We start from the raw sequence: 13,797 nt of genomic DNA on the forward strand, positions 1-13,797 counted from the left end.
AAAAAGCTGCAGAAGTGTTATTTAGAAGTCCACTTCTGTCAAGAATATTAGGTATGCATATGTTGGCACATGCACAGAAAGAGAGCCTGGAAAAATATACTCCAAATTTAATGGTGGTTATCTCTGGCAGGTGGGTTATGGACGATTTCTGTAGTCTAAATCATGCATTTCTCTATTTTTAATTCAAAAAATTTCACAGCAATCTTTAGGATTTATTGCAGTGGAGTGGGTCAAGTGCTGGATAGTGATTTACGTGACTCATCTGTGAAAGACCACTGGAGTGGAGTAGGAGTGGTTGCTGCAGCATTTTTGATAGTGACAAAAAAAATAAGGTGAATGGCTATGGAAGAGGCATGGCTGAGTAAATCCATACGCCTGCGCTCAGAACATCTCCAACGTACTCACAAGGATGAATCTGGCCTTCGGCAGACAACCAGCAGGGATTTCCATGAGGTACTAATAAGTAAGATGCAAAAAACAAAACACACAATGCCACTTTTTATAAAAGAATGACAAATAGGCATGTATTTACACATACAAGAACACGTGTTGATGTATATACACACATTTGTAAACAACTACCCTGAACAGTTATGGGACCGAGGGCAAAAGAACAAATATAGGTCCACATAGCAAGTCTTTTTAAGTGCTTAGAAACCAAGTTACTGTACTACCTTCATAACAACCTGGCAAACCTGGTTCAAATTTAGAATTCTTCCTCAAGAAACTAAAAATAGAACTGCCCTACAATCCAGCAATTGTACTATTAGGTGTTTACCCAAAGGATACAAAAATACAGATTCAAACAGATACATGCACCCTAATGTTTATAGCAGCATTATCAACAATAACCAAACTATGGAGAGAGCCCAAATGTCCATTCACTGATGAATAAAGATGTGTGTGTGTGTATATATATTTATAGATATACATACATACAATGGAATATTATTCAGCCATCAAAAAGAATGAAATCTTACCATTTGCAATGACATGGATGGAGCTAGAATGTATCATGCTAAGTAAAATAAGTCAATCAGAGAAAGACAAATACCATATGGTAACATTCATATCTGGAATTAAAGAAACAAGACAGACCAACATGTGGGAAGGGGGAGAGAAGAGAGGGAAACAAACCACAAGAGACTCTTAATGATAGAGAACAAACTATGGGTTGAGAGGGAGGTGGGTGGGAGATGGGCTAGATGGATGACGGGCATTAAGGAGAGCATTTGTTGTGATGATGAGCATGGGATGTTGTATGTAAGTGATGAATCACTGAATTCTACTCCTGAAACCAAAATTGCACTGTATGTTAACTAAAATTTAAATTAAAAAAAAAAAATTAGAATTCTTTAACTCCTCAGCTAAGTGCCAGAATTTGGCCATGTGGAGACAGTCAGCCTCCAAGACCTCTGTGCACCTACCATGCCCAACCCATCCTGACAAGGGGCTTCTGCATGGTGGCATGTGGGATGGACACCTCAGCCCACATGCAGGCCACACCTCACCACTACTGCTCCACGGTTACCTTAAACCGAGGGGGCTGCCTTCAAAAGTGATGCACTGGGGAACAGGCCCACAAAGAATGAGATTCAAAGCACCTTGGGCAGAGAATTCCAGTATTTAGAGCTGGGGGGCTGGGGGGGCTCTAAGGGCCATGAATAGGTCCACTGGTGAAATGTGAACATTTGAAATTTGAACACTATCTATATTCTTAATGACCAAGTTAATGTTGTTTCCTGCTTTTGACTACTGTACTGTGGTTACAAAAGAGAATGTCCTTGTTCTTAGGAACTACACATTTGAGTATAGTATAAGGGGCACAGTGTAATTTATTCTCAAATGTTCAACAAACATATACAATGATAAAGCAAAATGTTCACAGTCTGGACAAAGGGGGAGTTCTTGATACCATTCTTCTAACTATTTAAATATTTTTAATGATTTCAAATTACTAAAAGTTTCATTAAGAGAAAAGTATGTGTCTGACCAAAACACACTGTTCTGTGTATGTCTGTGGACGGAAACAAGGGAAAAACACTGGTTGAAGGCAAGAGACCTCGAAGAGAAAAGGTCAAGGGAAAGACTAAGAAGCAGAGAGAAGTACTAGTCCTCTAATACTGGAGGAAGAAAAATCGAGATAGAGAATTTTCTATTTGGAATTAGAGAACAGCTATGATCAGGAAAAGCCATCCCCACAACTACACCCTCACAGTTACCTGTTCTAGGGCAAGTGGCGGGGTGGGGCACGGCACACACCTGGAAACGAAGAGAGGATGGAGTAGCCACTAGGGGAGGGAAGGGAAGAGAAACATTGGTTTGCTGAATTCGTTTTTAATTCATAGGGGCAGAGGCACCTGGGCAGCTCAGCCGGTTGGGTTGAGTGTCTGACTCTTCATTTCTGCTAAGGTCATGATCCCAGGGTTGTGGGATCAAGCCCTGCATCGGGCTCCACATTGAGCATGGAGCCTGTTTGGGATTCTCTCTCTCTCCCTCTGTCCCTTTCCCCTGCTCATGCTCTAAAAAAAAAAAAAAAAAAAAAAAAATCATAGGGGCAGATGACTTAAGGCCAAAAGCAGTTACCGCTGCCCTGGAAACAGCTAGGAGATGCCCTCTTGTTCAGCTTTCAGTTGCTGGCAAACGCATCTTAGGGCCCAGGTGTCTGATCTTTGGGAGACAACTTCAGTCCCAAACCCTCACTCACCCTGACCCAATTTGTTCTCCCCAGGTAACCTTGCTGGCTATTTTTGACAGAGGTATATTGGTTTTCGACTTCCATTTCAACTGAGACATCTTGGCAGCTGTCCCCGAGTCCAACGTAGCTCCTCTATGAAGTCATCGTGGAACTCCGAGGGCTTCCACCTGACTCCACCAGAGTCAGCTGGCCACGTTTAGAAAGAACCAGGAAGAGGAGACAATTCCATGTACAGAACACGAAATGGAACATCAGACTCCATCCCACAAACCATACCACACAGCCATCTGTCATCCAATGTGAGACATTCTTTTTATTGACAAAGTTGAACTTACAACAATGACAGGAGCTACAGCACACACAGCCAGGACGAGTATGAGTACAAAATGACCCATAGGACATATACACAGCACAGTGCCCACCTGTCACAGAAACTGTGGAAAACGCCAGGGAGCCTGATGATCAAGCAGGATTCACCAAAACCAAAAGGCTAACTGACCCCCACAGTTGGGACACTGGAAGGCACAGCAGCTCTCTACACTGTCCTCTGCATGAGCTCCAATGCTTTGGAAAGAGGAAGGCCACAAGGGCATTGTGGATGGGGGTCCTTCAGTCAGCCTGAGAGAGGCCTGGACTAGATGCAGCAGTGTTCAATCTTGGTCCAGGGCACAACACAACAGGGTGACTCGGCCAAAGGTAGATCTCGTGGGAAGATTCCACTCAGGGACATGGATTCCAGGTTTAAAGATACCCAGCTAAATCGCATTTCATTACCGAGATGTTACCAAAATGTTACTTTACCACCAAACAAGACCTTCTCCCGAGACCTACACCACGAAGGTAACACCAACAGACAAAAAGTCTGCTCCCATTTCATCAATAATGGAAACACAATTTTGTCACAACGGAGAACATCAAAAGTAAAGTGGTTCAATGAAAGGTCATAAAAGGTGCACGAGGTCTTTAAAATCAGAGTTTTATTGAACTAGATATTAATAAACTAAAAGGATTTATTGAAGAAAAAAAAGAAAACATGGCTAATGCCCCCACATTTAACTGCTTCCCATTCATTTTGGGGGGAATTTTCATTTTCCAGTCCAATGTCCCATTTCTACTCACAGTAGCTCCTGCACTTACCAATGTTTCCATATGGGACTAAAATATGCTAAATTTTGTCACAATAAATATATTTCTCCTTCCCTGGGAAAAAACAGGAGAAAAATGGAGAAATACTAAGATGAATTTCTCTTTTTAGGTAAAGAAAGTTCAGAAAACGTCTACCTAAAAAGAGTAAAAATATGATCACCAGTAACTCAGTTTAAACAAAACAAAAGACCAAACAAAACAAAGCAAAACCCAAAAAACCAAAAACAGAAATGGGAAGGAAGATGTTTAGAAGTAAAATCTTCTAGATCAATCTCTGCACAAAAACGAATTCTGGAAAAAGCTACCTGAGACTAGCTCGGGCATCCCCCGCCAATCCGAAGGAGACGGTGGTTCCCTACAGCAGAGATTCCAGGGTGCTGCCGGAAGGAGCAACTCCCGGGCCACCAGGGCTGCGGTGACGGACGCAAGAACCCACTGCAGGGGTGGTACCTCTGCTCCACTGAGTAGCGGTATCAACACCGTCCTTCCGGCTCTACCACTGTAGAGCTTCAAGACATCAAAACCTGTGTCCTAATTATGTGTGTCAATTATTCCTCGACAGACTTTAAAACAAACAAAAACTTGTTTTCTTCTCTGCTTTATATAATTTGTCAACAATTTTCAGATACAACCTGATATCCAAGGAGAGAGGCTTTTCCTTTTCGAACGTGAATAAATGAGAGGGAAGTCAGTGACTGCTGGAACTGGAGGGGACCCTGAAGATTAGTATCAAGTTCCAGATCACACCTTAGTTGAGGTCAACAACTCTACCCACTCGCATGACATTTAAAACCATGCTCTTCCTCTCCACACCAGTGCCAAACTCAGGTTCAAATGCCAGAGACTTCAAAGTACCATGATGCAAGAAAAAAGGCAGATTCTCAATGTGGTTCAGTAACTACTTACCCACCTCCTCCCCCAAAAAAGAAAAACACTCCTTAAAGACTGGGGGGGGGGGGGGGGGGAGAATATTAAGTCACAGAATTAGAAATTCTTAGGAAAATTGTTTTAATTATTTTTATTTCATTCGACATTATTTCTTCTCTCAGCCTTTAAAATTAATAGGGAGGGAGGTGCACACAGAAGCAAGCTGGGATAGCCTAGAGTTACCTGTAAAAAACACAGTTTATTCCATTCAACCATGCAGGATTTAAATTTCAAACTAAAAACAGCACTCATATATAATCATACGTTTTAACTCTCACATCATTTTGTAGAAAAACATAAAATACAAAAAAAAAAAAAAAGGCGGATATATTGGGTTAGAAACCTTTAGAATGCTAAAATCCAAACGACCATGAGGTGTGACAGACCTTAAAACCACTAGAACTACTTCAAAATCTATCAACGGGCCCCAATGCAAGAAATGCAAATACGAACACGATAAAACAACTGCCAAGACAGCGACAGAGGAAAGGAACCTGAAGGCAACTCATGCCCACTAGGATGAGCCATGGCAGGTCCTGGGTGTGGGCTGTTTAGATTCTTGTACTACACAGGGCGATTCAGGGACAGGCACACAGCAGTCCCCCTTCATCCACGGTTCCCTCTCTGCAGCCCCTGCCACCCACAGTCAACTGCGTCCTCCTCCTGACATACCCTCAGAAGGTCAATAGTAGCCTAATGCTACGTCACAGCCCCTGCGTCGTCCCCCTGACTTCATTTCACCACGTGGGCAGTTCATCATCTCACATCGTCACCAGATGGGTAAGTACGGTACACAAAGATACTCTGAGACCACGTACCTTTAACTTTTATTACAGCATACTTTTCCAACTGTTCTATTACTAGTTGTTGCTAATCTCTTACTGTGCCTAGTTTGTAAATTATTCCATCATAAGTATATCTGTACAGGAAAAAAACATAGTATACATGGGGACCAGTACTAGCCACGGTTTCAGGCAGCCCCTGGGGTCTTGGAAATGGATCCTCTGAGGACAAGGAGGGACCTGCTGTATTACTGGCAAAGCTCTTCCTGCAGCTTACAGTCAAACACGTGTTGTTGAACCACTTATTACTTCTGTCAAAGCTCCTTCTTTTAGAGTCAAAACTTGCATTAAAACACAGAAGTTGTACACTTTACAATTTCATTGTCAGTGAGATTTTTTTCAAGATTTCACATGCTGAAGACATCCAGATGGTCAACAGGCACATGAAAAGATGCTCAACGTCGCTCCTCATCAGGGAAATACAAATCAAAACCACACTCAGATATCACCTCACGCCAGTCAGAGTGGCCAAAATGAACAAATCAGGAGACTACAGATGCTGGAGAGGATGTGGAGAAACGGGAACCCTCTTGCACTGTTGGTGGGAATGCAAACTGGTGCAGCTGCTCTGGAAAACAGTGTAGAGGTTCCTCAAAAAATTAAAAATAGATCTACCCTATGTCCCAGCAATAGCACTGCTAGGAACTTACCCAAGGGATACAGGAGTACTGATGCATAGGGGCACTTGTACCCCAATCTTTATAGCAGCACTCTCAACAATAGCCAAATTATGGAAAGAGCCTAAATGTCCATCAACTGATGAATGGATAAAGAAATTGTGGTTTATATACACAATGGAATACTATGTGGCAATGAGAAAGAATGAAATATGGCCTTTTGTAGCAACGTGAATGGAACTGGAAAGTATCATGCTAAGTGAAATAAGTCATACAGAGAAAGACAGATACCATATGTTTTCATTCTTATGTGGATCCTGAGAAACTTAACAGAAGGCCATGGGGAAGGAGAAGGAAAAAAAAAAAAGAGAAAGGGAGGGAGGGAGCCAAACCATAAGAGACTCTTGAAAACTGAGAACAATCTGAGGGTTGATGGGGGATGGGAGGGAGGGGTGGGTGGGTGATGGGTATTGAGGAGGGCACCTGTTGGGATGAGCACTGGGTGTTGTATGGAAACCAATTTGACAATAAATTTCATATTTAAAAAAAATAATTTCACATGCAAAATGTAGGTAGCTGATGCTGAGAAACATTGTGCTTTTCTCTGAACAAATCCTATCCTTCTCCTGATGAAAACTGGACTCCAGGGGCAATATCTGCCGGAACTTAAGCATTCTTCCATTCTTTTCGGCTCCAGTACCCTATCAGCTTTTTACAGACCTAAGTTAACTCTCTCCTGGCCCAGAAGAGATCTTGGGGAAACCATCCTTGCTCCACTCCTCACTGAGCCAGTGGAAAGCTCTGCTCTGCAGACCCGGGACGCAGGGCCCTGGAGAAGGGCTGTGGTCTCTTAGCTCCTGGTCCCTAGCCTCCTGGCCAAAGCACTGACTCCCTCATTCATTTTGGTAAAGGTCAGAGAAGGACTCTAGCCACACACTCCCTTTATATATTCAGTCTACCCACTTGTATGCTTGACCTTGGACTTAACTTTAATAGTCTACCCTGCAATTTGTGAATCATCCATTAAGGCTGAATCTTAGAAACTCACCTCTGCCCCCACTGGAAACTAGTAAGAACCATCCAGCTCTGTTAGAACTTACGCAGATGGGCTGAATCACACCTACCAACTTCCCAAATCTCATTCTACAACCAGAACTGAAAGTTAAAGACATCAGTAAATGTAATAAATTCTTCTTCCTCCTCGTTCCTCATACCTGCATCCAGCCTATCCCCACCAAAAATTCCTGCAGACTGGGAAAAACATTCAAAATAAACCAGGAAAAAGGAGGATTTTTTTTTTTTAATTTTTAAAGACAGACATCAGACAGAACTGCAAACCAGTGACATCACTTTGCAATACTAAATCTCTCTCGATACCATCTACAAAGTTCTAAGCTTTGGCAGCTAACCTGGTTTGCTTACAAACAGTCACAGGACAAAGATTTGCCTCTCCCTACCTGCAGAAACTGGTCTGTGCAGGCTATTTTCATTTTACATTTCAGAACCTCAAAGCCTCCAGTATAAATACAGGTTATTTAGATTTTAATTTTTATGGTCCTGACTTAAAGGTCTTGGATTAAGGGGCCTACAAAAGCCAACTCTAAGGGTAGACCCGCTTATCTACATAACCAGTTTAACGAAACTACCCTAACCACCTCAACTGAGCGCCTCTGTGTTCCAAGGACTAAGATAACATTTCTTTCCAATTCAGATTCGGCCAAAAGGGAAACAGACCTACAACAGTTGTAACTGCGTAACAATCCGGCTGAAGTCATCTGGGTTAATGGTTCTAACCACAGACAAGCTGCATGTGTTAAGTACAGAATCCCTCCATGGACTTTCTTTCAGACAAAAGACCCTGTACTCGGTTATATCCTCAAATGTTAAAACAGTAAGAAAAAATCAAGTATCAGAACTAAATATGAACTCATCTGATCTTAAAATTTTGTAACTGCAATGTGTGAATTCGAAAGTATGACACAGTCCTACTTCTAAGTCAACACTGACCACAGGCTCGGCTTCAATGTGGTTCAACTTCCACTCTCTCTGCTGACACTGGTCAGATTTGGGTCACCCACACGCTACCTAGCAAGCTAATCTGATTAGGTTCATCAGGCTTAAAGCCTAGGTTTGTTTGTGGACTGTGGTGAACTGGGGTCAACATCACAAAAGGAGCTCCTCATACCAAACCTTATAAAATTCTTACAGAAAAACTTCTCTAGAGTCACTCTGATTATAGCAAAAGAGAACTGCTTCCTTTCCCAAACCACATTACATTCTAGAGAGTACACCTTGAAGAAAATACAAGTTTTTTAAATCCATGAATCTGAATGACTGAATCACCGAATCTTTATTTAAAAGAAAATAGTGAAATGTGTGTTTAGACTTCACTGTCACTTGGGGAAAACAGGATCAAAATCACTGTCTGAAAACCTAAAGGAGCTGGACTCCTCAATACCACCACCAAGCTGAACAAGAAACAGTAAAAGAACTTGTTACTTATTTTACAAAGTATTCCAAGCCTATCTTAAGCAATGCCCTCCTGGATTTTCAGAATACAAAAACCCTCTCCAAGCTTTTCTCATCTAAAAATTCTAGAGAATGTGAGCTGGAGCTGAAGAACCTATGTAGGGCTTTCTTAGGTTGGGGCTGCTTTTTTCTGTCAGCTCATTCTGATCCCAACAAGAGGCCGGTGAGGGAGGCATTTCGGCCAACCTCATCATCCCCATTTTGCAGGTCAGAACAAGAGAGATCCATTAACTCAGAAGTCACAAAGCTAAGAGGGGCCTGCAAGGACTCAAACCTGATGTTCCCCCCTGTCAGAATCAGACTTGAACTTGCAGGCACATACGTAAGGCCAAAGTGCAAGTCTGAGGGCTGCATCAAACCCGGGTCACCTGAGGTACACAGTAAGATTTTCAATCTTCCAACTCAGAATTTCTGGAGATGGACTTTAGAAACACGTTATGTCAGCCAAGTTTCCCAGATGATTCTGAAGCCCATCGTTTGAGGACCACCAGCCTGAGTGAATCCTAAATCCAAATCCAGCCAGAGGACCCGTCTGTTTACCTATCCTCAAACAACACAGAACTTGCCAAGCAAACCAAGCAGCTTATTCAAGTTAACTGCACCAGTGACCTAACCTGAACCAGTCAGATCAAAAGACTTCACAGTCCTCAGCCGAAAGGACGAGGTCAAAAGACTTAGGTCAGAGGTGCAGGCAGTAGCAGCTTCACTCCTTCCAGGGTTAACTTCTCAGCGCACCTTACCCAACAGTATCTTCACAAACTCTAAGCATGCCTGGAGGCATCTTCTTGTAGATTACCAACACATGGGGTATCAAATTCCTTCTGAAGGCGCATACTCTTAACTTCTAGAGGAAGTAATATGGATTTAACCCTACGCAAAATCATCAAGTTGGGTTTACAGAGCATCCATGATTGTGGCAGGCACCCTAAAGACCACACAGAAAATTACCTCCTACCCATTTATTTCATACTGAAAATGGCAGCAAGTCTCCTTCTGAACTCACTTCTTCTGGCACAGAATTTTTAAAAAGGAGGGAAAAATGATGACAATTTCAGGTTATTTCATAGATTCAGACTGTGTCCACTGCCTTTGAAACATACTTTCAGGGGGGAAAAAGCTATCTCCCCATGGTATCCAGCAAGCACTATCCAGCAGTACGTTTCTCAGGTGGAATCCGCCTGAAAAGACTTCAAGGCAGATGGGCCAAGCCTTGGACTTCTCAAAAAGCCTCTCACAGTAACATGAGAATGTCTAACAGCAGGAAGCCGAGAAATGTAATGTCAAGAACAGAGAAAAAAGGAACAGGCTTAGAAATAAGCACATTTGAAAAAAACAGTGAAAGATTTGAAAAGATCAGTCCAAATTTAAGAAAGAAGAATTGGCCCCTTACCATTTGAACCTAAATGAATATACCCAGGGCAAGACAAACTTCAGAAGACATGACACTCTTGAAATACAGAATTTTATTTAGAAACTGTTTAAAGTAGAAAAAAACCCTGTCAAGAAAGACCAGGTGGAAAATGGGTTCCCAATAAAATGGAATTTTAGGGCAACAAAAGTCTAAAAGGCCACAAAAGAGAAATAGCACCACTGTTATTTGAACAATGGCTAGTTACTTGCATTTTTTGGCATTGTTAATCACTGAATCTGGGTTTTCCTCTGAATCCCACACAGAGCATGCACTACACAACAATTTTATCATAAAATATCTGCTTTCTACACACATTTTAGGACAAGCTACCACCAGAAACAAATCAATACAAATACATCAGGGGCTGAACAATCTTCAGTAGTGGGTGACACACATTTTGCAGAATTCTGCCAAACAAAGGAACTGAATAGGCTAGGGGTAAAGCAAATGAGGAAGAGTTAAGGAATGAAATATTTTAAATATTAATAATTAATTCAGACACGGCACTGTATTTTCTGCAAAAGAAAATTAACATTTAGTAACACGCTAATGAATTTTATCTCCAAAGAGATTAGTGCACTGGCAAAGTATTCCGATAACAGTGGAGGGCTGTGGACAGCAGGTACCAAGAACACCCAGCCTTGCAGAGCCCAAGATAGCGATGGCCTTCACTGGTCACTCCCTTTGCCAGAGGTCCAGAAAGAACTTGCAGCGTGACCACCTGCCTGCTGAACTTACACTCTAAGCAGCAAACTTTAAGGAGCCAAAGAGGAGTCCCCAGTGGGCAAGGGGAGCAGAGAAGAGAAACATGTTCAATGTAAACTTAAAAGACAGTAAAATGGGACACGACCCCCATTCAAATCCCAGAGATGTGGGCAAGTCCCCAAAAGTAGTTGTTAGATTTAAAAACTGGACACACCTCATTTCCCAAAAAACACAATACATAGAAATTTCAGGGATAACTGGAAAAATGGTCAGAGAAATGTTCACTGAAATTGAAGCTCTACAACTCAAACATGTCAGGGCTGAAACACACCCTCTGTTCGTCCAGGCAACAATGCCTCTTGCTTCTCAGGGCAGGGATACAACTGGTCAAGGACACCAAATGGCTTTACAGAGCAACTTTTTAAACTTTCCTTCTGGGCCAAGGTGTAGGCCTTTGCAGATTCAAACAGCCCTGCAAGGCCTGTGAACAGCAGATACCAAAGGTCCAGAGGTCTGGCCCTTCCTTCCCAGACACAATGTCAAACACGTAAATCTGTCACGTTCCATTTTATATTTTGAAATATGGAAGCATATTTTAAATACTCTTAAGGCATTTATTTATTAAAACGTTCTCTGCCAAGATTTCACATTAGCTTAAAATTCAAATCAGTCTTTACATTTCTCTACTGAGGTCTCCACCTCAGTGCATTACATAAAAACACCGTCTCCAGCAATCAGTGTTACCAGCGTCCACACGGGGAGCCCCATGGTCGGCCTCTCTGCTCCCTAGGTGAGCCAGCTAGGTGTTAATACTGCTCCGCTACAAGGTGAAAGCTCCTAACTCAAACTCATTGGAAAAAGAGTGAAACTTCTGCAAAGTGCACTTTAAGAAGAGGTACTTTTTGCTCATGAAAAGAAACCAGTGAGTCCTCTAAGAATAATAAAAGGGAATATTTTACAGTTAAGCACATGATTTGGAGTGAAGAATTCGGATGTTGCTCTGCTGGTCCAGGCTGTTAATACTCTTCTTGCTCCTCCTGTGGGCCCCCTTCATCAGGGATCACAAAGCCTTCCTAAAATGGGAAAATGAGAGGGGAAAGCTATTACTCAGCACCAAGCAAACCAGCAGTTTCTACTGTGGGGTCACTTTCCTCATACTGAAAGCCTCTCAAAGTCTACGGCTCTTCCTGTCTCTACCACACACTTGACATTTAATAGCACAAGGCCAGTGACCACTACTTTTCTTAGACAGTAGAAACAATCTCACAAAAGGCAAAAAAACTGAGCACAAATTTACTCTCAAAAGTTGATTTCTTGATTTTGGCAATGATTTCACACATCAAGTTGTACTTAAATGTGTACGGTTCGTTATGTCAATTATACCTCAATAAGGTTGTTTTAAAAAAAAGAAAATTTACCCTCAAAAATCCCTGAAGTCATGATGGAGTTCAATATAACGCCATCTCCCGTCAATAAGCTGTCCCACAGCCTGCTTTTCCTTTCCGCATGCTTTTGATCACACTTAGGAACCACTCATGCAACTGCAAGTGCTGTGGGTTCACCCAAGACACTCCCAATACCCACAAGAGCGGTAAGACTGACTCCACCTCAGTGGCATGGGAAAACAGCAGATTCACGGCTCCCGCCTCACACTGGCTCCGGGCATTCTGGCATGTGACAGTGGCTACACCACCATAAAAATCCGACTTCCCCTTCAACCACCATCTTTTTTTTTTCTTTTTAAACTAAATCTCTACAGCTGAATTTACCTAAGATATGACACCATTTATGACACCACTAAAATAATACTCAGACTAGCCCAAGGACCCCTATATCTTCATCACCTCTGTTTTCATTAGCTGCCCAGAGCAAGCCCGGAATAAGGATTTATTAAACAAAGTATTTTTTTCATCATGTCTCGATCCCCCCCAAATTCACTTGATATGTTTAGAGAACAGTGTTAATGACAATACTAATATTACCTTATGTTTGTATACTGCTATACCATAAAACACTCAGATATACACTGCAGCTTGATCCTACAGACCTTGCTAGGTATGCAGATTCACACAAAAGTAAAGCCAGTCAACAGTGAACATAGCGAGATAGCAAATCCTAAATCTAGGGAAAATCAGTCTTCCATGATCAGCTAATGTGTCATGATTAATATCAGCAGCTTCGGTTGTGTAGTAATACACACGGATCCCAAGAAACTGGCCCATAAAGTACTGGGAGGAAATGGGAACCAAGCACAAAGATACAATCTGACAGGTGTGGGCAGGGAACATCAAAAAGGGGCCAGTACCTGGTTCCCAGGTCATGATAAAATGGAGCTAGCACCTCAGGCTGAGGGGTCCAAGCCGTAGGGGGTGGAGTGGGGATGGTGGCGTTATGAGCATTTTGTAGCACTCATCGCCTGTCAGGGGCCATGAACTACAGAAGCAGGGCAAGCCAGCCACCTCCATGTCCTTTTCCTGACTCAAAGGCTCACAGACCTCAAGGCAGAGGTGGAGGTTGAGCAGAGGTGTTCTCTAGCTGACTCTGAGGGGTCAAAGTTCAAGTCTTTTGATAACTGCTACGCTGGAACATACAAGCATCAGCACTGAGTCCGCTGACACCAACCAGATAAAATTTATTTTCTCTGGTGGCAAATGGCAAGAAAACATCCTCATGTCAACACGTACGTCTGTGGCGTAGAGAATGTCCACGATCCTCTGCAATACAGGGTTGTTTTCCCCCTCGTTCTCCTGGCAAATCAATTCAATGTTCCTTAGCTTTCCAAAGTAGAAATCTCTCTCTTTCTCCAAGTCTTCAACAGTAAGTTTCAATACGTTGACCTGCATAAGACATTGAAAAGGGTGAGATACTTGGCATTTATATACCAGTAACATATCACACCACCTGCTAACCCAGAAGAAGAGG

The 13,797-nt window shown here is 42.4% G+C and overlaps 2 protein-coding genes across 6 annotated transcripts in view; both read right to left on the bottom strand.

Annotated features, from left to right (window-relative positions):
• EFCAB8 (EF-hand calcium binding domain 8) overlaps nucleotides 1-2,884 on the bottom strand; it is a 66,607-nt gene extending 63,723 nt beyond the window's left edge. For both annotated transcript variants that reach the window (XM_049650935.1, XM_049650934.1), the window contains exon 1: nucleotides 2,708-2,884. In XM_049650935.1, the coding sequence (XP_049506892.1) occupies nucleotides 2,708-2,796 (89 nt within the window). In that variant the 5' untranslated portion in view covers nucleotides 2,797-2,884. The remainder of the gene's footprint in view (nucleotides 1-2,707) is intronic.
• A 7,321-nt stretch (nucleotides 2,885-10,205) lies between these two features.
• The window catches only part of MAPRE1 (microtubule associated protein RP/EB family member 1), a 30,253-nt gene continuing 26,661 nt past the window's right edge, over nucleotides 10,206-13,797 (bottom strand). For all 4 annotated transcript variants that reach the window (XM_049650940.1, XM_049650938.1, XM_049650939.1 and 1 more), the window contains 2 exons: nucleotides 13,560-13,712; nucleotides 10,206-11,948 (listed from right to left, as the gene is read on the bottom strand). In XM_049650940.1, the coding sequence (XP_049506897.1) occupies nucleotides 11,892-11,948; nucleotides 13,560-13,712 (210 nt within the window). In that variant the 3' untranslated portion in view covers nucleotides 10,206-11,891. The remainder of the gene's footprint in view (nucleotides 11,949-13,559; nucleotides 13,713-13,797) is intronic.

This window comes from Panthera uncia (assembly GCF_023721935.1).
Source record: "Panthera uncia isolate 11264 chromosome A3 unlocalized genomic scaffold, Puncia_PCG_1.0 HiC_scaffold_11, whole genome shotgun sequence".
Classification (NCBI taxonomy): Eukaryota; Metazoa; Chordata; class Mammalia; order Carnivora; family Felidae; genus Panthera; species Panthera uncia.